Source organism: Aythya marila (assembly GCF_965140915.1).
Source record: "Aythya marila genome assembly, chromosome: 11".
Taxonomy (NCBI): Eukaryota; Metazoa; Chordata; class Aves; order Anseriformes; family Anatidae; genus Aythya; species Aythya marila.
This window is the reverse complement of record NC_139052.1, coordinates 12,287,439-12,311,427: the sequence shown is the minus strand read 5'-3', so window position 1 is coordinate 12,311,427 and position 23,989 is coordinate 12,287,439. Positions and strand designations below refer to the sequence as shown.

The following is a 23,989-nucleotide window of genomic DNA, read 5'->3' as shown; positions in this document are numbered from 1 at the left end:
AGTTTGGGTTGACACTAATAGAAGAAACAGTAATTTCAAAAAATTCCAAAATTCTCACAAGTCAGGATTTACCAAAAAAAAAAAAAAAAAAAAAAGAGGTTAAAAAAAGAAAGGTTAAATAAAAGTACCTTCAAGACATGTGGCTGAACAAGGAGTAAAACCAATGTATTCCCAGTCATAAATCACACTCCCATCTTCAGCATGTGAAAATTCTGGTGTGTAGGGGACAGGATCACTGTCACAGGATGGTTGGTGACATACTCGTTCTGTGGGGGGCTTCTCATCTTCACATTCCTCCTCAGGCAGTTCTACCTCGGTCTGAGTAAATGCAAGAAGAATTCGGCACTTCACATCTCGCACCTGTATGCCATTGCCACATGTGGCACTGCATGGAGACCAAGGCTCTGGAATAAACCTGCAAATGATCACAGTGCAATAGAAACATTTAAATTTAACTCCATATACTTGTGTCCAGGTGTGCACAGAGACAGCATAGCTAAAACATAAATGTATGCCTATACACAAAGTAGGTAATGCTTAATACTATTTGATATTTAAATTGAATGCATGATCAAGTGTGTTATTTTAAACCAGACCATTTCTCAAAATTCAATACATAAGAAAAGATATAGGATAAAAGGCAAAAGAAGGCAAGAGCAAAAAGACAAATCATGAAGAACAGGGAAAACCGTATCTTTTTAGGAGGGAAAAAAAGACTTCACCTAGATCTCTTCACAAACTCTCACAGCAGAAAAAGAGGAAAAATTCCATGAAGACATAGCTGTACAAAACATTTATCTCCCCAGGTACACAAAGTTAGGCATATACCAGAAGTGTATTTGCTGTCTACTTAAATCTATGAGAAAGGCAATCACCATACATCATACTAATAATCAGAGACCAGAGAGAAGAAAACCACTTTCAAATGTAGCTCTCTCCAGTGCGCAACACCTCAGGCTGTTCTTCAAGATTAATCTTATAAGAAGCCTCTCATCTTCAATAAAGAGGTCTAACTAGCTGAGTCCATAATCCATCATTTTTATTAGAAGGCATTTATGCTCCTGATGAACTGTAGTAAAATTTTATTTTACAGATCATGAATTTACTAAATAAAAGTAGCTTTCAGTCTATGATATTCTCTGACTTTGAGGGTCACATTAATATCTGATGATAGTTCTCAATATCACACTAAAGCCATGGGGCTGAATTTCATTAATAAAGTCATCTTAAGTAGCTTTGGGGTACAATTTATAAGAAACCAAATAGAGTTTCACAGAACATTTTTTACAAAGGTTGCAGTTGCACTTTATTATATGCTCAAATACAGATGATGATCAAAATGCAGCTGGCAGATGTTAGAGAACATATTTGACCAATGCTAAAATGTATATGAAAGGAAAAAATCAAATTAGGATTCAAAGATTTTCTCCTTATCTTTGATTAAGAATACTCTTCCTCTGTACTGTAGGAAAGCTGCCTTATGAATATAGGAACAGTTGTGTAAGACTGACAAAAAAATGTATTTACAATCTGTATACACAGTAAGCATAGAAAAATGTCAACACAGCGTGGTTGATTCCGTGGAGAGTTTATCATCTTGAGCCAACTAGTTCTTGCCAGTATATACAGAGGAAGAATCAAATATGAAAAAGGAGAACAGATGAGTGGATAGCCTGTGCGGATACTCTAACTCAGTTCATGGCATAGTCACCCAAGCTATCCATGTGATAGACCCCAAAACAGATTGTTTCCTTTTTCTTCCTGTGGAAGAAAAGAATAGCTGTTCTTCCTAATTCTAAGAAAAGTTAAAAGGTAAATAACTACTGCTTAAGGAGAAGTCCCTGACGTACTTCAGTAAAGGACTCTGTATTCCCTGCTCCTACTGAAACCAAGGAAAACTACAGGTGCTTGCCACCTCACAAGTTTGACAACCTTTGAAGTGCACGACCAGTTTGGTTTTTATTGGAAGAGTATTGTCAAAATGATGGATGGTTGTGTTCTACAGTGGTAAAAAAAATAAAAATGAGTAAATGTCATACAAGTGTAACCTAATGGGTCATTCTGTTCAATGGCAAAGCTAGCAGTGGTCAATGGCCAAATGCTTTTGATAATGAATTCTAAATGAACATCTGTGGGAAAAGATGTGAAGGAAGGATTTCTCTTACTCCAGCAGATAAACTCAGTGTAACCCTTAAATATCAGATTTCACAGTCTTCCCAAATACAGTCATGTAAACTACCTAGGGCAGCCATGGCAAAATCACCCTCATTAAATGAAACACTTCAGCATGTGCCTGACTAAATGTATTAGCAGTCTTGAATTCTGTAGGACTGTAACATGCTCAGAGTTAAATTTATGCTTAAGGGTTTTATTGGATCAAAGTCATTGTGCATAGGCTTACAAAACTCTGACTTCCCTCTCCAAAAATGACCGGTTTCTGTATTAAAAAAAAAATAAAATAAAAATGTCCATTTGTAGTTGTGTATCTAATTTGAAATACAAAATCGATGGACATTCACAGTTGAAAAGAGTTTGTCAGTGTTCTAACCACACCTAAGAGTTTACAGTCTGAAAGCAAGGAATTCTTTTTGGTAAAAGTATGACAGCAACATACCAGAAAAGTGTCAGTTTTGTATACTGTTAGCCGAATGCCTTAAAACATTCCAAAAATAACCTATGATGCATTCTTTTGAAATCCTGTGTAGCTGAAAGGCAATTTTGAACCACAGCAATCCATTCATTCAGCAAACGATTGAAGAAACTCAGAAATATAAAGAAATTCAGAAAATTCTATCCGTTTTTTTCTGTGACTTATAGCAAGCCTATATTATAATTAAGGCTTTCCTGCTGAATATTGGTGTCTTGGATTTTACAGTGAAGATTAAAAAAAAAAGTATGTTTTAATCTACCTTGGCATTTGCTAAACTAGTCATGTGATTATTTAGCTATTAAAGTCCTTAATTATAGGTACCTTAAAAAGAAGCCAATGGAGACGGTTAAAACAACAACAATAATAATAATAAATTATTATTTATAATAATAATTGGAGAGTGTGAGAGCTCCAGGGGTTGGCATTATATCTGCATTTTGAGTTCACATTTATTTATTTATTTTTAAGATTTAGTTGTCAACATATTCTCCACCAAAGACTGTGACAGAGATCATTAAATCAAATTCGATCAACCTTGGAAGTGATATATTTTTTTTATTCAGTGGCATTCACAGCACACATATGGCAAGGCTTTAGATTTGATACTTCCCTGAAGCAAATAGAAATTCAGTCTTCTTTTGTTGGGCATACACTCAGAGTGATTTCAGATCAGGATTAAGAAGCATCAAAGCAGTTGTATTATGATGCCCTGTAGATCATCATGAATTTAAAATGGATTCAATTAGATGGCTGTAATTCTCAAACTTTTCTAAGACCTTTACATTTGTAGATGAGACTACTCTTTGATTTAACAACAACAACAAAAAAGTAAGAAAAAAATGCAAATTGGAGTAGGCACAACTTTTCACAATTAGAATTTTTCTATAGATATTCTTATGAAGGCAGCGTCGTAATCTTATACTTCTGTTATCATGTGTTCAGGTATTAAAGATGCACACACTACAGAAGCAGTGTAGAGTATGTCCACCCTGCATTGTTACCAGTTTAAAACTAAGGGAAGCGTGCATTCACCTGCACACTTGGAAAAAGCCAATGTGGGATGACCTGGAAAATAAAGCAGTAGCTTAAACTACTGATGGTAAGAAGGAGACTGACCAGCCCAACCCAACCCAATCAAATCTGAACTGAAAACTTAACTCAGCATAGCCTTCTCCAGCTTTCTGAAGATTTTGAAAACATGGTCTCTCTCTTTTTTTTTTTTTTTTCTTAATGCCTGCAGTTCTTGTTTTCAGTTAAGACAGGAAATGCCTAAATCCTGAAAAAAGGCTGTTCTTGTGATATTTCCAGTCCAACCCTACTGCGCCAAGGGGCCTGGATAAAATTTTGCAGAAGCATCTAAAATGTTGGCTGCTTACTGGGGCAGAACTTCCACAGTGCTGGCACCCTACCCCTCCCTGAAGCACCACCTTTGCCTTATCTAAGCGGAGTTGCACTGTCAGTTTTTATCAATCTTGCGTGTAATGATATACAAAATCACCAGAAAATTTTCAGAGAAGTGAAAAATGTGTAATTGTCTATCACCATGGCCACAATGGGGGCATTTCTGTGAAAATGACTGGGAAACACAATGAGCAGTAACCTTCATGAAACACACCATATTTCACCTTTACTGAGTGCAACTCAACAAACCGAGTGATTATTTTTTAGCTCAGGTTGCTGAAAAAATATATCAGCTTTTGAAGACATTTCAATTTTGTCCTAAACCATGACAGGGAAAGGCAGTTGAGGTGTCTATTTCTTTAACTTATGATACAAAAAAGATGCAAAAATCTTGCTGAATCTTCTCTGTGAATCCCACTGTAACTAAGAAGGCTCAAGGGAAGAACATTTAAAATAATGATCGGTATCAACTGTCATCACATTTCACAACTGAAAACTAAAAAGGTCAGACCTACATTTTTTTTGGCCTCACTTTAAAGGCAGTCATATTTTATATTGCTAATAATAAAAAAAAAAGGAGCTTTTGAATGTTCCCTCTCTATGTAAATTCAGGACACCAACCGTGGTAGACCACAGCGGCAGAAGTATTTATCTTCCACAAGCTCCTTTTGGCATATCCACACTTGTGGGTTCTAAAACACAGCTGCATTTATTCTCTTATTCATTATCAACTAAAATATCACACAAAAGCATAGAAAGACAGTAGTAATAAGAGGATGGACAAGAAGTTGAGACTTCATATTGTGGTTTAAGTTTGTATGACAAGAGAATAAGTAAAACTAGAAGTGATGGCATTTTACCAAGGAAATGATAAGGCTCCTGCTATGGAGCGGTGGGCTGTGAGTTATCACACTGGACCATGTGTAAATTAAACAAACAAACAAACAAACAAAAAACACAAAACAAAAACACAAAGTGAAACATATCCAAACCAGAAGGAAATCTTGTTATAATTTACTCTGGGAGAAGTAACAACCTACTGGTACAGTTTCTTTTAAAATCCTAAACCCTGACCCAAAAAACTTACTCCAACTAGAAAAGACTGGAGCAGTTAGGGCATAAGATTTAAAGCATCTCGTGAGAAACTGCTTTGTTTGCAAAGCACTGTCTACATGACCAACAGGCAATCTGCAAAAACAAATGAGGTCAGGGATCAGTTATTTCTCATTTCTCCTTACTCGACGGCTTCCTTATAAGAGTAAAGTAAGAGCAGGTGGCAGCAGGTAGAAATAAACAAATAGAGAATCTGGCTGGAGTATTAGAGCCATGTCCCAGGAGAGCCCAGAGTACCCTGACTAGGAAAGCAAGAGAACCTCAGCAGCACAGTAAAGAGGACAGCTGACTAGGGTCATCAGTGAGAAGTGGCCGGAGAAACCTTTTAGATGTGGTTGAAGATGCTTCTGGAAAATGTGAAGGAAAGATCCTTGGACAAAGTAAGGATCATGAATGAAAGTGAGGAAGAGCTAGAATTCCAGAGTAAGTGAAGAGAAAAAAATTTAGGAAACTGCATTGCTGCAGAGCTATGACAGAACGTACGCTATGACAGAATGTACACATGGCTGCATTCATGCTGCAAGGCCATGGTGGAATAGATCAGTCATGTCTAGGAAGGCATGAATAACTGCTTTCTTTTTGAGGAAAAGGTAAGAGTGAACCCGTTACAAAGTTTCCAGCTCAGCTCTATTATATTCTAAATATACTCTAAACTGGCATGCTGTGTCCCTGCCAGTCCTCCTTGCTTATTCTGTCAGACTGCTGCTGAAGAATCCTAAAAACCTAGAGACTTCAATAATGCACAGTTGCCACAGGATTATTTTGTAATGCTAGAGATGATTTTCTTTATTGCTTCATGCTGAATCCTCTTGAGATGTGGCCTCCTATATATTCATTCTGATATGCTGACATTCAACAGGCACATTTGATTGCATCACTCCCTTTGACAATCACACTTTATTTTTATAACTTTGCTACTACTCTACCTGAATTCAGGGCCACCAATTTGGAGAGTGAAATAACCACTCACAGTAGGTTGACCCTTGACTTGAGAGGCTAGTGCAGGAAAAAGTTTAAAGTACAGTCACCATAACAATGCAAACACCTGTTTGGCAAGAGGTTTCTTCCGTGAGTCACTGCAGGTGTAAAGATTTTATTACTCATGATCACACCTGTTGATGCACATGTGCCAAAAATCAGGAATAGCTAGATGGAGGAATTAAAATAAGAGGTTATGGGGCATACTCTGCTTTCAGATAGAGCAATATAATTCCAAAGTTAGATGAGCTTTAGTAAGCTCATTTAAATTATTTTAAACTGTAGCTGCTACAAACAAGTACAGAATTTGGCTAACCACAGCAGAGCACTGTTCAAAAACTCTCACAAAACCCTTATAGAAAGATTCTACTTCCTAGAAAGTTATATACTAAATATTGGATATATTAGTTGAATATATGCAAGAAATGTACACAGCAATACAAGCAACTTTGTAGATGTCCTAACATACAAGGGACAGGAACAAGTGTAGCTGGATTTAGGTTATTCTTTCATCCCCAGGGCATAAGTGTTGTCAGGCTTATGCTCATCAGCTTTTAAGGGACTCAAAAAATCCAGATGTTATTTCACACACACGTGTGTAAAATGTCACAGCTTATCCCCACAGATTCAGCTAAGCTCATAGATCAGCAGGTTTTTCTCACTTTCTTAATGCACTGTCCCCCTCCCCCTCCAAGGAAATCCTGGCAACCCTACGAAGTACATTTTTAATAGAACCACTACATTCTTGAGGTAACGGCAATGTGTGGGATAAAACTGAACTTATTTACTGCACATCAGCTGAAATGCTTCCACACGCATTAATTTTAGTCTTAATTAGGTTAAATTAAGATCCCTTTACTTTGCTTGAATGATAATAGGGACACTATTAATAGAGTAGCTCTATGTCATCCAGAACAGGAGCTCCAGAAGCAAAGCTGTTGAGATGTAAAATTAGGAACAGCTCACAACACAACTCATCTCCAAGGAGGGCCAAATGTCAAAGCAAACTGCAGAGCAACAGTCATTCCAGATGATCTGCAAAATATGCTGGAAATGTTTCTGCACTCTAAAATACAATGTACTTACGTTGGCTCTTCTGAGACTGTTCTGGTCTCTTCCATTTCATGTGCCTGTTTAAACCATGGCAATTTTGCTTCCACAGGACTTTTTTCTGGTAGAGAAAGAGAAAACAAACACCTCAACAATTCCTCCAAAAATAAAGCAAGTAGTAGATACTAGCATTATTCATCTTAACATTTCACACTTTACACTGCCTATTGATCTAATGCTTATGAATAAAGATATACTGGATAATAAAATAAAATTGATTAGGAAATTTCTTCATGATGTTTGAGATCCATCCTGACACTATGCTTTACTGATAGGGTACCAGTAATCCAATTTTATTTCTATTTAATCTTTGACTTCTTTCCTACATCTTCCCCAAGTACAAGCGGTTTCTATTGGATTGTAGCTTATATTTCAGTGTAACGAATTATCATCATAACCTAAGTTTGTAGCTGAAAAAGAAGTCAGAACAAAGCAAAAACACATTATTCTGCAGATGGAGTGGCTTCATTAGATTTTCATATGAAATGTGATTTTTGCTAACCAAGTTAGCCAGCTTTACCAAAATTACAATTCACCATAAAAAAATCAACAAATTCTAGCATCTTTTATCTGTCTGAACATCCTAAACTTCTGTGATTCTTTTCTTGGGGTACTGTTAGATAGTTGAGGATGTCTACCTCCAAACCTAAGTGAAATCACAAAAGGTTCTTAGAATTTCAGTGCTGGTTTCTACCTCATGGTTTAACTCTGGATTCTTTGTGCTTGAAGAATTGTCTGGAATCTGAAAACATTGTGTAGAGAAACATAAGGTCATCTACAGATAACCTGCACCTTTTCTGTGTAAATTTTTATGGTGAATGTCTGAAATGTTGGGGAAAAAAGGAGAAAGTAGCACCAACCAAAATTTTCTGGGCCCAGAGGGAGAGAAATTAGCAAGGAACAAGACATACTACTTCCCCACCACCAGCCCAACACATACACCTTTGTTTTTCCTCTCACCTTCACATCTACTCTTTTATGCCCTATCAACTCTTTTAGAGATTGTGCCATTTCATTCACCAGGCATTTTATATAAACAAAAATGGAGAAGAGAGAAAGAAACCAGTTTGTCTATAACTCAATGAACTGATGAAGCCCACCGAGAATCTTGACACATTTCATGAGATGCAAGCAAACAACATCCCAGATGATACATACAGACTATCATTCCCATTTCAAGTGTTACTGAACAACTCTTCCTCACCATCTTGAACTCGTTAATTCTGTTTTTCCCGGTTTGACCAAGCTGTATAGAACTGGTTAGCATGTTCACTTCATGACAGTCTGACCACATTATCAGCAAAGAATATCAGCAGGACACTTTTCCTAGCACCAATAATTAAAATGCCTATTTCTGCCAAGACTGAAATAAGTCCTAGTAAATTCCAGCTTCTGGCATTTCTGAAAGGTTACCAGGGGCTTTTAATTCTCTTAACAAAAATGTAAAACAATAACAGACCCAGACAAAATTCCAGTTACCTCTTGGCTTGTAACACGGTATTGGCACGATGCACTCTTCTTTTATGTGAAGTTTAAGTTGTGGATTACAGCCACCAACATGCTGCCCACGGTGGTCAATACACAGCACTACTCGGTAACGTAAGCCTCGGCCACATGTGACTGTGCACTGCAGGAGACAATGTAATCATCTCATTCTCTCTCTTTTTTATTCTATTTACAGATACTGACAAAAAGCAAGTTTGAAGTACTGGTATGTTCTCTAAAGTCTTTCCAGAATTAATCAGATATCAGAAACACGTGAATATGACCTTGCATTGCTAGGTGAATAAAAAGAAGGTTGATGCTGGAAAAAATGCCTAAGTTTTGGGAATACAAATGATTTCTTGGGGTTCTATAAAGCTTATCTGATTGGCAACAGTCTAAAACAGAAGTGGCTATGTACTGAGAATATGCTCTCTCAGAGTGGTCATTTTCAGTTTAAACTGGGTCAGACGTGCTGCAAGAACTGTTTCTTCACTGCATGTCAGTGATGTCATTTGGATGAACTAAGGAATTATAGAAGCGTTGAGCTATCTGACTGTATCAGATAACTACAGCCAAGATAAGTTGGCTTTATGTTCTTGTTCTTATAATGAAAGGTAAGAATGCTGGAAAATTACCCTTGCAGACATGTCAGCCCCTAGACAGCCATGCCTTTAGCTATTATATGGAGTGAAAGATTACATTTATCAAGAACTGAGAGACAAACAACCTGATTGCAAAGGGGTTTGACCTCTGACTCTAATTTCTCCTCTGTGTAAAGCAAGAATTCAACAGGCATAAATAATTCTATGTGCTTTTCTTTACACAGGCACGTTAACTATTTTTTATTATCAGGCCAAGTTACTTAGCACAAACTTCTCCTAGTAAGTGCTATGAATTATGCTTGCATTTTTTTTTCAGTAGCCCTGAGCTCACAAATACACGGTAACATAATAATACAGGATTTCTTTAAGAAAAAAAAATAATAAAAGTAATAATAATAATAATAATAATAATAATAATAATAATAATAATAATAATAATGGTCCAAATTGCTTTTCAACTTACTTGAGACCATTCCATTGCCACCCATTTAGGACAATCAAACAGATTACAGGTCTGAATGACTTTGGGTTTAGGGGCATACATGCATTTCCATTCTTCCACTTGCAGAATCTCTCCATGTATGGTCTCCTCTACACACACAAAACTTCTCCTCTGAATACCACCTCCACAGGAAACAGAACATGCAGTCCAAGGGTTATGTTCCCACCTGGAAAAAGAACTCATATATATTAAAAACAAGGCTATTTTTTATTTCTCTAAACTCTTTTAAAGTGCAAAATACCGATACCAACATTAGTGTAATTAAAGCTCACTGATACTTCGTTGCTTGATTCTTACCACACACTGAATATAAATACATTGAATTAGACTTAACTTGCATTATTCCAGACTTAAATTCATGTGCAAAATGAGAAGACAAAGAACTATAAATTTAAGTAAGTTTCCCAAAATAACTGAAGCCTAATTCTCACATATATGTTAAAGACCCTAAATGTACCAAGTTTGATTACTGGAATGATTTTCTTGCAAATAGTCTACATCACCTAAAAAGAATATTTTTCACAGTTAATTTACATGGTCACATTGTACTTTTCTTACCATTGTCAGAGACCAGACCTGAGATCTGTCTGTCCAAAGACAAAGACAGAACTGGCTGTGCTGGCTGAGGTTGTTATTGCCCACTGTTGCTCATTGCTGCCCACATTATGCAGACTACCCTTAAAAAATCAGTTCATGAAAGAATTTTTATGGCAATTCTAATACTTGCTTTGGACAAAATCAGCTATTCAGCTATTTCAACTCGAACTGTCTTCATCCATAAGGACCCTGAACAAATTAAATTGCGACAGGTACCATTTGGCTGGTCACGACTGCAGTTCTGCAAGAGTTTTCCACCCACATTAAAATGCCATTGAATGAGTTTGTATTTTCCAACTTGTTTCAAGTAAAAGGCAGCTATTCTTCCATTTCAGCCACTTCAGCTAACCTAGCTGATTTCTCCTGAAGCAAGGAGATACAGAGATCAAGGAAAACTCACACAGCCCTGCCAACAAGAAGGGCTGTGGGGTAATAGCCTCCAACAGGAGGATGAAAAACAACTTGGTTGGGAGGGAATGTCTTCAAAATGGACAATTGTGCACAGTCTTAGACCTAGCTACGGCAAAGATGGAAATTACTGCATGTTCTGGGTTGAGAACATGGATGTTTTTAGGTTACAAGCTTTGTTGCAGTTATTTCTTGATCTTAGCATGAATGTACATTTAAGCAACAACTTTGCAACAAAAATTAACCTCAGTGTTCCAGCTCTTGCCACTTTTACACATTACAAGCGTCTATATCCTTTACCTATAGTTTCCAGTCAGCCCCGCAGGATTTTTTTCACCCTTCACTTTCTATCTCTTGCTTTCTTTCCATCAGCTACCCAAACTAAAACCATAACTATGGGAAATGATTGAGTTTTGCAGCACATCTTATGGTACACGGTCTTGTTTAAAAATAATTCATACTGACAATCACAGGGGCTCAGAAAGGATAATAATAATAATAATAATAATAAACCAAAAAAACCCCACATATCTGTTATAAAAAATGGACACAACACAACAACTACTATAATACCCCTCAAAAATCAATTCTTCAAGATGAACTATCATAGAGGAAGTCAGAATTTTGGAGCAGATGAGACAGAGGCCTATAAATCAAAGGCAAATTTAAGTAATTATTATCCATTTTCTATGATGGTAGGTAAATCAAGGATACTTCCTGTTTTAAGCAGCTCTTTAGACTGCCTATAAAAACATATTAATCATGCTTAAGGTCAACAGAAGAATGAGTATGAAACATACAGCAAGCCATGGAACATTAACCATAGAATATATACTCAAAACCATTCAGAATAAAGCTAAATGCCTAAACATCAATATCATATCACTAGTGTAAAATACATTTGAAGAGGAAAAACTACACTTTTCTTTCTTTGATTTAAATGAATGACCATTGTTAAGTCATTTTCTTCCCCAAAAATAAAAAAGAAAAAGTCAGGAACTAAAGAGCAATTAACTGTTCAATGAATTAGCAGCTCATGGATTTATATATATAAGGCTCACTGTGCTATATGTAATACTAGCCTCACAAGTGTTTATAGCATAAAGTTTTATAGTTGTTTTTCTTTATCTCATCAGTTTCGAACACACTCCAGATCCCATACTCCCATAAGCATTTTCAAGATGGAGTGAGGTCCATGGCTACTGGGGAAAAGGGGGGTCTTGGGCAAGCAGTCAAGGAGATACTTTCCAGAACCCACAGCTGTCAAGGGATCCTCAACAGTCCAACAAGTCTGAAATAAATGGAGGCATTCCAAAAGCTTTAAAAGAAAATTTTCATCCTGGGAAATTTTTCTATTTATTTCAAAAGAATTCTCCATCTGTAAAAATATTTCAGTGGGGCATTTACAACTCTAGCCACAGGAGAACTCTTTCAAGATCTTGCGGTGCGCACCATGACTTTCCCACAACTTCCTCGTGTGAATGGGAAAGTAGTGGTAAATGCCACAGGACTGCAAGGCAGCCCTGCACATGGCCCTTGTGTTATGTAGGAGGTGTGATGTATGACTGCTGGTCAAGGTGAGGGAGCCTGTACAGCTTTGCTCAAGTATATATACAACGCTGATTTTGTGCCTGCTTTGCAAGAACAGTTTTGAGTTAGCATGTGAACAGGTAAGAAAAGACAAAGCAGAAGGAAAATGTGGAAAAAGGCCCAGCAGAACTGATGCAGACTAATGCATTATGCATATGCAAATATATATATATACACACACACACACACATATATGCAAATATATGCAATATATTTATATTGTGTATATATTATAATGCAATTACTTTACAGGCAACAGCACTGAAGCAAGACTTGTGTCCACACTGAACCAGGTTCACATCATCATGCAAGTACACAAACTGTTTCAGCTGCTGTTTTCTTTCAGTAATTCCAAAAAGATAGGGTGTTTTTACACCTCTGGAGTGTTTCTTTAGGTGCCCTCCCAATGGAAGGGACCCAGTGAATCAGCCTGCCCCATTTCCTCTCTTTCCATCCTGATGGCATCAACACAGCACCCTGCTTGGCTGTCTGCTATTTTACAGTTCTTACTCCTGAGCACTGCCCTATCAGGAAGACCATGATACCTTCTGACAGTACACACTGGGGTGCTGAAATGAGGCAGGCCTTCGTCTGCAGTTCTCAACGTTTGAAGTCAGAGAACCTGCCCACAGCTTTATCACAGGCATGATCTATCTCACCGCAGTATCATGCAAACATGCTGAGCACAGTAAAGCATAGAAAGGAGATTAAATTTCTCTTCTAACTGTTCTTCAAGCTCTGAGTAGTTCAGAAGATAAAATACTTGTGTAAATAAGTTGTGCTGACTTCCAGAGGATATGCGAAGCACAAAGGAACTTAAATTGGCAGAAGAAATGGAAGGAGAGAGAGACAGAACAATTATGGAACTTTACAGAATAAAGCTGTAAAGGAAAAAATCTCAATTTATGTATGAAAGCCAAAATACATCACTGGACAGCAGATCCACAGCAAGCGTAAATTGTTACAGAAATAAACTATGGCCATTTATATCAGCTGTAATCAGTAGCTCTACTGAGCCATGTAAATCTATGATTTCATTCATATTACTTCATATCTTCACTCCTTTAGAAAAATATACATTATTCATTTCCTGGTATACTAGAGCAGAGCTTCAACTGGGATAAATACACATCTAACTCCATTGACTACAATTCTTTACATTAATAGTAAGTCTAGCTCAATGCTTTTTTAGTCCTAACATCATTCACAAAACATTTAAACCTTCCAGAGAAGCTTTACAATCCCATGATTGACGCAGGTGAAAAAAGTAATAAAATGCAACAAACTGTGCTCTGATGACAATTTTAGGCAATAGACATTCAGACAACTCAGTATCTTTAAAATGCCGTGTCAGCCTTGAAGTCACTAAATAGAAAGTAGGTTTAAATAATAAAAAATAAGATCTTTCAAGTGAAGAGGAAGTGAAGAGTCCTTTAACATAGGAAGACCAGTTGTATAAGTGAATATATTCACTGCTTACAGCTTTAAACTAAAAATCTTTCAGTAAGAGAATCCATGGATGCATTTTAAAAGAGACGTTCTTCTTGACAGTACAACAGGGGTAGGAAGTTAGGGGAACAACTCTTTATTCTGAAGTCTTTTAAGTCAATGTTTTCAAGAGCAACATATTAAGCTCTTACTGTTAAGTTAATCGTCCAGAGCATATTGAAATAACTCATAAGCTTCAAAACTGAAGTTCAAGACTATGTTATATGCTTGCTCTCCTGTACAACAACAACAACAACAAAACAGAAGATGATTTTCCACAATCTTAGTACTCAAAAAGTATATTTGCAGTCAAAACTGTGCTAACACTGACACACATGCTATTCTGATTATACATACCGAGGAAGTGGCTGGAAGTGATCATAGGGCATGATTTCTTTAAATCCATCACTGTCAACAAAATAAATATTGCATGATTATTTCTCATACCCAAGACTATAAACTAAGTACATACTCAACATGATCATGCTTAAAGTAAGCAATTTCCAAAGTGAAATGATGGAATCTTACATTTGTTATATTACCCCTGTAGCCAGCAATGACTGGTATAATCTTAACTGTTCTGCAGGGATAGAGAACTATTCACCACACAGTTTCTTCATTTCATTCCACCCAAAAAAATAAAAAATAAAAAAATAAATAAGGAAACCTTCATCAGGATCACTAAAAAATAAAATTCTCTATCTGTGCTACTTTATTAATAAGAAAATTCTCGCACATATGTGATGAAGGCCTGTGAAGAACATGAGTAACAGTGAAATAAATGCACTGCAGGATTCATTCTAGATAGGTCCGAATGGTGCTTTAGCATCCTTCTAGAGCTGTTTACTATGAATCGCACAGCATAAAGCCTTACTTCCAATACTACAAAATATGTTATTATATCTAGTAGTACTTCCTTTTTTTTTCTGTCTATATAAGCTAAATGTGAAAGGAAAAAGCTAATTGTCCTTCTCTAATTTTCCCGTTCCAAGTTTGTAATATTTGGCAACCACATCCATTAAGCATTATTGAAGTCATACCACTCCATAGAGTGATCAACTCTCCAGGAAAAAATCTTGAAAGCCTGCACATCTATAACTGTTAGAGGTCACTATCAATGATTATGTTCAACAGGAATGAAAGGAAATGGACAGTTTAGCTATAGGAAATGAAATCCATTGAGAGTGTTTCCTTTTCTTCTTGCATATAAGTCTAGTTTGGCCAGCTGGCATATTAATGTGAGGTTCTGGGACTTGATACTGCTATGTTATTTTAAGATTCTTTAGCACAGCCAGGAAACCTCACCAGACAATCCAAAAGTTAGTTTGAAATACTGTAGTGCAATTCAATACAATTTATATATACTGTAGCCTTTATAATTTGGCAATAATATCCTTTGGCATTTGTACCACAAATATATTTATTTTGAATATTTTTTCCTATTCTTAATGTAATAGTAATAACACCAAAAAGAACACAAAAAGCATATACACACACAAACAATAAACCACCACCACCAAATCAACAAAAGCTCCAAACTATTGTCAATTCCATGGTACAAATGAAGAATGAGATTTTTTTGTTAGGCGTATGAATAAACCAAGATAAACCACAAAAAAAAAGCTTGTATGATGACTGAGAACTAGAGCTACTCCCTGTTTTTAATGAAAAATTCTGAATAGCAGCATCGATAAAATTGAAAAACAGGCAAACAATCATTCCTTCTCACAAAACCTTACAAAATCTTCATGCTAGTGCCTTTGCAATCAGCATAATAAAGAAGGTAGAATTAGCCCTTGAACAAAGGCAAACTGATATTTGCAGTATCTATGCAAAGCGAAGTCTCCTGCTGTACAGCACTTAAGTGGCACAAACCCACTGATAGTGGTGACAGACATCAGCCTTTAATGTATGCAATAATCAACCAAGACTGCATAGTCTTAAAGGTGAAAAAAACAAAAACAAAACAAATTAAATATATACAATTGCTTGTTCCTTAGTAACTGTCTATAGCACACACTTACATTTATTTCTCATACAAACCTAGAAGGACAGGGATCCATGTTGCATTCTTTTAGCTTGGGCTTTGGTTTCTTATTTTCTGGATAATAGTGACAATAATGATCAGGAACAACACGCTTCAGACGAATATCCATACATTCAGCGGAATTAAGCTGATAACCTAATGCAGAAACAAAAATAAAATATGGTAATTGAGATAAATTAAAGCAGGTTTTGTTGTTCTTGTTTCTTTGTTTGTTTTCCCTTCTCAAACAATTTGCTGTCCATTTCATTAATTTCCAGTGTTACTTTCCCTTGGTTTGCTTTCAGACAAGGAAACAATGCACAGGAATGTGCTGGACTATGTCTTCATTTAAGGTTCTTCAGTATAACAGTGATGTTAACCTAGCCTAACACTAGATAGACTGACATGTAACTCTAGTAATACTGTAAGGATACAAGTGAATGCATGCATATTTTTGTGACACAGGTGTACGTGTAATGGTGTAGCTCACCTGTCACAAGGTTGAGCCTACAATGTCATACAGTTTTACTACACATTCCACAATTTCCCCAAGGAGGAGTTACCAGATACGTTAATAAGAGCTTTATTACATGGCCATGAATGCTAAAAACAAACAAACAAACAAACAAACAAAAAAAAACACACACCAACTTAAAACAGAAAGACAGAGGAATTGAAGAGGAGATCCAAAATCTTTGTTAAGTTAAACCACAGAAAACCAAGAAATAGTTTCAAGAACATTCCTAGTTGAAGAGCCAACAAAAGAAAACTTGAAGTAACTACTTGGTGAAAAAAAAAAAAAAAAAAAAATCCATGTGGAAAGACTGGTTAACAGAAGGGATCTGAGTTTTATAAACCACTAGGTTTCTTTTTTGGCTAAGAAAAAAAGACTCATTCAGAAGAGCTGACTTGGACTTAAAATGAGGAGAGGAGGAGGATGTTCTGGTATGTGCAAAGAAAAAAAAGTTCGAAACCACAAGAATGAAAATCCAAATGGAGTCAATAAACTAACAGTGCAAGTGCCAGTGTCTACTGAAATTGCTATAGTATCATATATCAATAGCTTCATTTCTGTGTCTCTTGGCTGATTCAAAGTGTCATCGTGCTTGAGGGTGATAACCATAAAGAAGAACTAAGCAGTTCCAGTGCTCAGAGCATGTTCCTGTTCTTGTAAGCACTGAAAGTATCCAGGAGATATGCCACTTGCAAACAAGGTTAATACAATTTTTAAATGTTCTTGCTCATTCAAGCTTGACTGTGTTTTCTGATGTGTCCCTGTCACACTCCCCCTTCCTACACATGAAGATTACAGAACAAAATGTAGAAGAATTCAAGTGAGGAATGGTGGTGCAGTGATTCCAAGTCTCTGTTATGAGGAACTTTTTCTTTTAGTGCCAGTGAGAGATGCCAAACACACAATTTGGATACCAAATCGGCATTAGATAACAGGTTTAATCATGCAGCTGTAATAAAACTTTTCTGCATGCCTCAGTAATATGCCATTCCTAGCACTGCTGCTTTCATGGGTAAGCAGTAGCTTGGTTTTGTGCTTTTTCACTCACTGGCCTCTCTCTGAACTGCCATTAAGAGTGTCAAGCTCTGTTGATTAAGACACAAGCTTCATATTGTAGACATGCAGCCAAAAAGCCACAAAGTAGGGCACTGAAAACAAGGACTAATTTCAAAGAGATTAACATATGCCTAGAATTTTCAAACCATAACACTGGTCTGAATAAGGCCATATCTGAGCCACTAACTTTGTGTTTACACGCAGTCCTCAAAAATAACTGCAAAGCTTTATACTTCTTGCGTTGTCACATAGATTAGGTAAAATTCATAAATACAATTAATTGGAATCATCAGAGAATATGTATTGCCATTCACATGTCTAGTAAGTGTTCCAATTCAGGAGACCAAGTATCTTTTAAGATACAGTAGTTTCACGTGGAACCACACATTTATATTGTGTTTCAGATTAAAGTGAGGTGCGTGTGCCAAAGTAGATGGTCCATCAAAAGATCCCCAGACTCTTTACTTGTGCCTTAAACATCTTTGATGCTTTTTACTCATGTCCCATGCAATTATTTAAACCATGTGTGTACTCTCCTCGAAAATCACTACACCAGTATCACTAAAGGATCTCTCAGTTTGTTTTTCAGGTGACCTGGCTAAATTTAAATAGCTATCTGTGATGTCAAAAACTCCTCTCAACACAAGGCCATGCTTCTTCCAGAACGAGATATGACAAACGGGACTAGGCTGGATAAGCAGTAGCAAAGCAGACCGGCACTTTATCAAAGCATTGTATAAACTGTAGTGTTTAAGTCAGGACTAGAAGCTACAACATACTACCTTCTGCTCTAACTACAGTCATGACCACGTGTCTAGGATCAGACAGTCACAGATGTCGATAGTAGCTAGTAGATAGTAGTCCTTAAATTCTATTTATTATTCTGCGTTCTGTGTAACTAATTTCTAAACTAAGTGTTCTAAAACTCAACTTCATGTCTACCACCATGGCTAGAAGTGCCTTCTTTTAACCTCTGAATTATCTTTATTTTCTCCTTTAATTTCTTTTTTTACTCTCCTAAAGTATCTTTTAGGAATCAATATTTTCCACTCTGAATGCCATATTGTCCTGGTTTCAGTTAGGACAGAGTTAATTTTCTTCCTAGTAGCTGATAGAATGCTGTTTTGGCTTAGGATGAGAAGAGTGCTGATAACATGCTGATGTTTTAATTGTTGCAGAGCAGTGCTTACACCAACCAAGGACATTTCAGCTTCTTGCTCTGTCCTGCCAACGGGCAGGCTGAGGGTGCAGCAAGAGCTAGGAGGGGACAGACCCAGAGCAGCTGACCTATACTGGCCAAAGGGGTATTCCACACCATCTGACATTGTGCTGAACAATATATAGGGGTGGCTACCAGGGGGAGGAGGGCCGGACTGCTCGGGGTTAGGCTGGGCATCGGTCAGCAGGTGGTGAGCAATTGCATTGTGCATCACTTGTTTTGTACACATTATTATTAGTAGTACTATTATCATCATTATTGCTATTATTATTAATGTTATTATTATTTTCCTGTCTTAATAAGCTGTCTTTATCTCAACTCACAGGCTTCACTTTCCCATTTCTCTCCCCCATTCCAGAAAGGGAGGGGGGAGGGGGAGCGAACGGCTGTGTGGTGTTTAGCTGCCGGCCAGGTTAAACCATGACACATATCTTTATATCTTAATCAAAGATCTTACTCAAGTGATCATTACTTATGATAGCTTGACTTCCGGTAATAGAAGATGAAAAACTTTTCTCATACTAACTGAACCAACTTACCTGCTACTCTGGCATGTATTTTTCTGAAGAACTACCAGTGTGCAAAGAAACACAAACATTTCAAATAATAAGATGTAGATGAAAGTTGTAGGTCAGCCACTTTCAATCTTCACCTGTAAACACTTCTGAAGAATTACCATTACTTACCTCCTCCACATGTCACTGTGCAGGGGAAGAACTCAGTTTGTCTCCACTGATGACTGATAGGTTGATAGAAAAAGAACTGAACCACACTTTCTTTGGATCCAGAGTACCTGGTCTAGAGAAATTTCCATTACAACACATGTGTATATTGTACTCCACTGTTCATGACATTTCAAAACATAATTCATATGTAACAACAGTGCAGACAGTAATATGACAAGAGGCATAGAACCTCTAGAAATGACAGAGTAACAGTAAATTTAAGTTTCCAGTGGTCAAACTCTTGTATATTACTTTGTTTTTCAAAATTTTCAAGGTACTAATACAACTATTTGATTATCAATCCTTGCTTGGCAAAGCTCCCAGTTGTGTTCTTCTTCTTTATCTCTTTATCAGCAAAATATTAAAAATTTGCTGGAGGGGAAGTGTAGAACTGACCTAAACATACTAGTTCATATTTAGGCAGGTATTACTGCACATGTCATAACAAAAGTGCAGAATAATAAACATCACTGAAAGCCAATTTCTACAGCAAAACAGATAAAGGCAAGTGGCACGGTAATACTGAAATGCATGCAATTTCCAGTGGAAAATTGTATGACTACCTTCCTTTGGCAGTTATTGATACATTTCTACTTAAAAAAAAAATGTACATATATGATGCAAGACATCGATATGTGATCTGGGTATAAGAGAATTAGAAAAAGTAGTTGGATCAGCAATGTCTAAAGGAGATTTTAGGGTGCTGCTGGAAGCAATGTTCAGATTCAGTAGGTGGCAGTCTTCAATTGGATTAACATCAATCCAGTGCACAGGACTATGCTTTTACTCTTTCAGTAGTAGTTAGAAAAGTCCTGGACATTTTTCCATTAAAGATGCCATAGTACTTTCTACCACACTAAAGATGTTAACCTCATAACATTTTAATTTGTCTGGATATGCTTACTATAAATTAATGCTTGGCTTTAGTTAGGATTTCTTATTTGCTATATAAAATATTTTGTTGTATTACTATAACCTGATGGACCGCTGCCTACTCTGTTACAGATACTTGCAATATGTTAGTAGACTTGTACATACATACACACATCGCACCTTCATAATGAAATCTGCTCCAAGAGGTCCTTGGATCTTTATGATTTCCCTGTCTGTACTCTTCTGAAATTCAACAGTTGTATTTTCTATTTCAAATGTTCCAGGAGCATCAAAACTGTGTTCTCCTTTTTCTCCTTGTAGTGTCTTTGACTCTATAACTAGGGAAGAAACATGCAACTTGTAAATTTAAACAGGATATTTTCTCTTTTCAAGGAACTCAGAAAGTAATGTTTGTAACTTTGCGTTGCAAGAAGTAGCAGTATAAATGCATTAAAAGAATATACAGAATATCTGTGAGACACCTCAGACTATAGGCTGATGCATGATTGCATGTGTCAATACAGGATCATACTAACCTTTCATACCAAAAGCACTTCTAAGACAGTTTTTCCTAGAGCAAGCACTCTACACAGTTATAAAGCCATACGTTCAGCAGAACATGCTTAAACTCACAAAATGGATAGAACTAATACAAAGAAAAATAACATACTTGATGCAACTCTAGAGTAGCAGTTTCAGCAATCAGTCTCCTGAGAAGCCTGAATGGCATCAAACTCACTACTCACCTCAATACTTTTATCACTCTACCCATTGCAGAGGTCATTAACTTAACTCGAAATATTTCCCATGTTAGCAAAAAACAAGGCCAGGAGGTCAGTAGCTGCAGCAATGCCTGATGTATGTCCCCTTCTCTGAACAGGTGGTGATGAAAACCCTTTTTGTGCTGTTCTGCATTCCTTGGAAACAGATTAAACTAACAGACCACAACCTCCAGAAGACAGATGAAGGATTTTAGGACTGAGTCATTTCCAGTAAACTGACTGAACTATAAGCTGACAAAGCTAAAGGAAGATACTCATAAGGAAGGCAGAATTTCTGGGATCTGCATAATACAGTGTATGTGCACAGCAAGACATGACTTGAAATACACTGGTCTGGTAACAATCCATCAAGGCAGTTTATGAGAAAGGCATGGACTACATATTACTATAAGCAAGCTCAAAAAGTGTTTTTATTTTAATGATTTTAAGTGAAGCTGCTGTTTCACCAACTTGTGATCATTTGAATTTATGGATGCAAAGACTGCTCTGTTTATAGCTCTACTAACTTTGCAGCTATAAATCCAAGAATTCAGGTGCCACAGACTGGCATGTGGGTCAGTGGCCAATGTGGCCACTGCAGTACTACTCTGCAGGATTTTACCCACGTCAGGTGAATGCTGGCATGGGAATCTCACCTGAAGACTCCACCTTCATCAGGAGTACTAGCAATAGGCCAACTTTATGTCTGCTGTATCACTGATTTTTCCAGCTAGCCATTTCCTCTATACTTTCATTATGTTGCATAAAGGAGAGCAGACAATACTACTATAAGCCTGTCATGGATAAAGGTGTATCAGAATGGAGTAGTTTCATACCAATAAATACTGCACAGGCAGGACAAAAATAGAAATACTAATCTAAAGCATCTTCATACTTTGTTCAAATGTTGTAAGCTTATATTGTATAAATGATGCAGACACAGTTACAATGATCGAATGCAGTTTACATTATATAATGTGCGTAGACATATCCCCAGAGACAGGATCAGATAAATTAGACTTTCTTTAGTGACTCCTCATTTTTCTTCCTCAGCCAACAATGGCCAGTTCTTCCAACAACTATTCATTTCTTGAAAGAATTACAGTTATTTTGCAATGAAGAGCATTCTTTTTTTTTTTCTTTTTTTTTTTTCCTCCAATAAAGGCTCATAAAATCACTAATGTGGGAAAAAGATATTTGCGTGACATTGAAAGAATTCCCTTTATCCCTTTTCTCTTCAGATTGATTTATGAAAACAAGTAGAAGAATGTCCTTAAAATAAGGAAGGGCTCATTTCATTTGATCACAGCCACATGGCCTCTTAACAGTTGAAGAATAAGACAACCAGTTATAGAAAAGGACAAAGGATAAACTGGCAAGCAGTAGCTGATCTGTGATCAGCAGCTTAATTAAATATATATATATATTCCTACAGTAATTACAAGTTGCTTAAAAAAAAAAACACAAAAAACAACAACAACAAAAACACTCAACTGATATTGCGAATCAGATTCAACTGTTTCTATGATATCTGATACTGAATACAAAATGAAAAAGAATTTCTCCTAGTACTTTGTACCAGAACCTATGACACAATCTTACACAGTATTGAGAATGGAAAGTTTTCCTAAAGGTGTACGGAAACACCTGCAAAACAGAACCAAAACAAACAAAAAACACCACCACAAAACAAACAAACAAACAAACAAAACAAACAAACAAAAACACATAAGCATCATGAAAAATAAGAATAAGGTACAACTAAACAAATTCATTGTTTATCAGCTTCACCAAAAGCAAAACAGTGCAAGTACAACAGGGAAAAACAGGCCCAACACTTTGCCTAGACAAGAATATTCCCAAGTGTATTTGTGTATATTGTATAAGTAGTTCACTGATTTTCTTAAAAACAGGTAAATACTCAGCAGCATTTACAACCAATGTGAGATAGTGGAGTTTGCCTTTTTGCTTGGTGGACACCTACATAAATGCATTAAATTTTGCTTTGAAGTGATTTGAAATACCACAGATACTTTAAGAATTAGGAGATATCTTAAATGATAAAATCAACCCCACAGTAATTCTAAAGAATGGTATATTGCTCACAAGAACATATAATTCCTACATCTTTCAAGAAAAATAGCTGCAGTACAGATGTCATCGTAAATTCACCAATTCTTCCAAATCAGAACTAAAATACTGAATGCCTTCCCAAAAAAGGTTTGGACAATTCAACCTAGCTCCCTAATGAAGCAACATAAAAAAGAAGAAAATGATTCAAGAGATTCACAGCCATTTTTTGATAGTTTGAGGAAGTCTTCAGAATGCAGTAGGCTCTACAGTAATGAAGTAAACTTACAGCACTACTCAAAGGTTGTTTCACAGAAGTTGCTTGTAAAATGACTTGGAACAACACAATTTTGCTCATGATATCATGAATAATGAGTTCATAGAAAAATGGAATAAGGCAATGCTGACTGTAAAAAAAAAAAAAAAAAGATATGATACTTAGTAAGATAAGCATCATTTTAATGAATAGTTAGAAATAACTTATTAAGCACTTTAAAGTGCTAGATCTTAACAGTCAGCTTATTTCATCCTGTCTCGTGGAAGAGATATAAAATTTTGCAATTTAAAAACCTGGTCCTTTTCCTTTGGGTTATCTCCTAATCCTGTTACTGAAATCAAATACAGAGGTACTCCCTCAAAAACTCAGCAGGAGCAATCAATATTAAAGATATACTAGATGCAGTTTTTAAATAAAGGATTGTTATGGAAATGTGTAAAAAGTTAACGTAAAATCTGTCAGTTTTGCAGGAAAGCGCTTTGGAGGACCATCTAGCCATGAAAGTGCTGTCATTCCTTGTAAGAAATCACATACTGCCTTACCA

At 36.5% G+C, this 23,989-nt stretch overlaps 1 protein-coding gene across 7 annotated transcripts in view; it reads right to left on the bottom strand.

The window, feature by feature from the left end:
• Nucleotides 1–23,989, bottom strand: part of ADAMTSL3 (ADAMTS like 3) — a 216,531-nt gene that overhangs the window by 43,010 nt on the left and 149,532 nt on the right. For all 7 annotated transcript variants that reach the window (XR_014318280.1, XM_082769441.1, XM_082769440.1 and 4 more), the window contains 8 exons: nt 20,518–20,675; nt 19,426–19,537; nt 15,968–16,106; nt 14,282–14,332; nt 9,803–10,007; nt 8,732–8,879; nt 7,229–7,313; nt 129–415 (listed from right to left, as the gene is read on the bottom strand). Coding sequence is in view for 6 of the 7 variants with exons in the window: in XM_082769441.1 (XP_082625567.1) it covers nt 129–415; nt 7,229–7,313; nt 8,732–8,879; nt 9,803–10,007; nt 14,282–14,332; nt 15,968–16,106; nt 19,426–19,537; nt 20,518–20,675 (1,185 nt within the window). In the remaining variant the exon portion in view is untranslated. The remainder of the gene's footprint in view (nt 1–128; nt 416–7,228; nt 7,314–8,731; nt 8,880–9,802; nt 10,008–14,281; nt 14,333–15,967; nt 16,107–19,425; nt 19,538–20,517; nt 20,676–23,989) is intronic.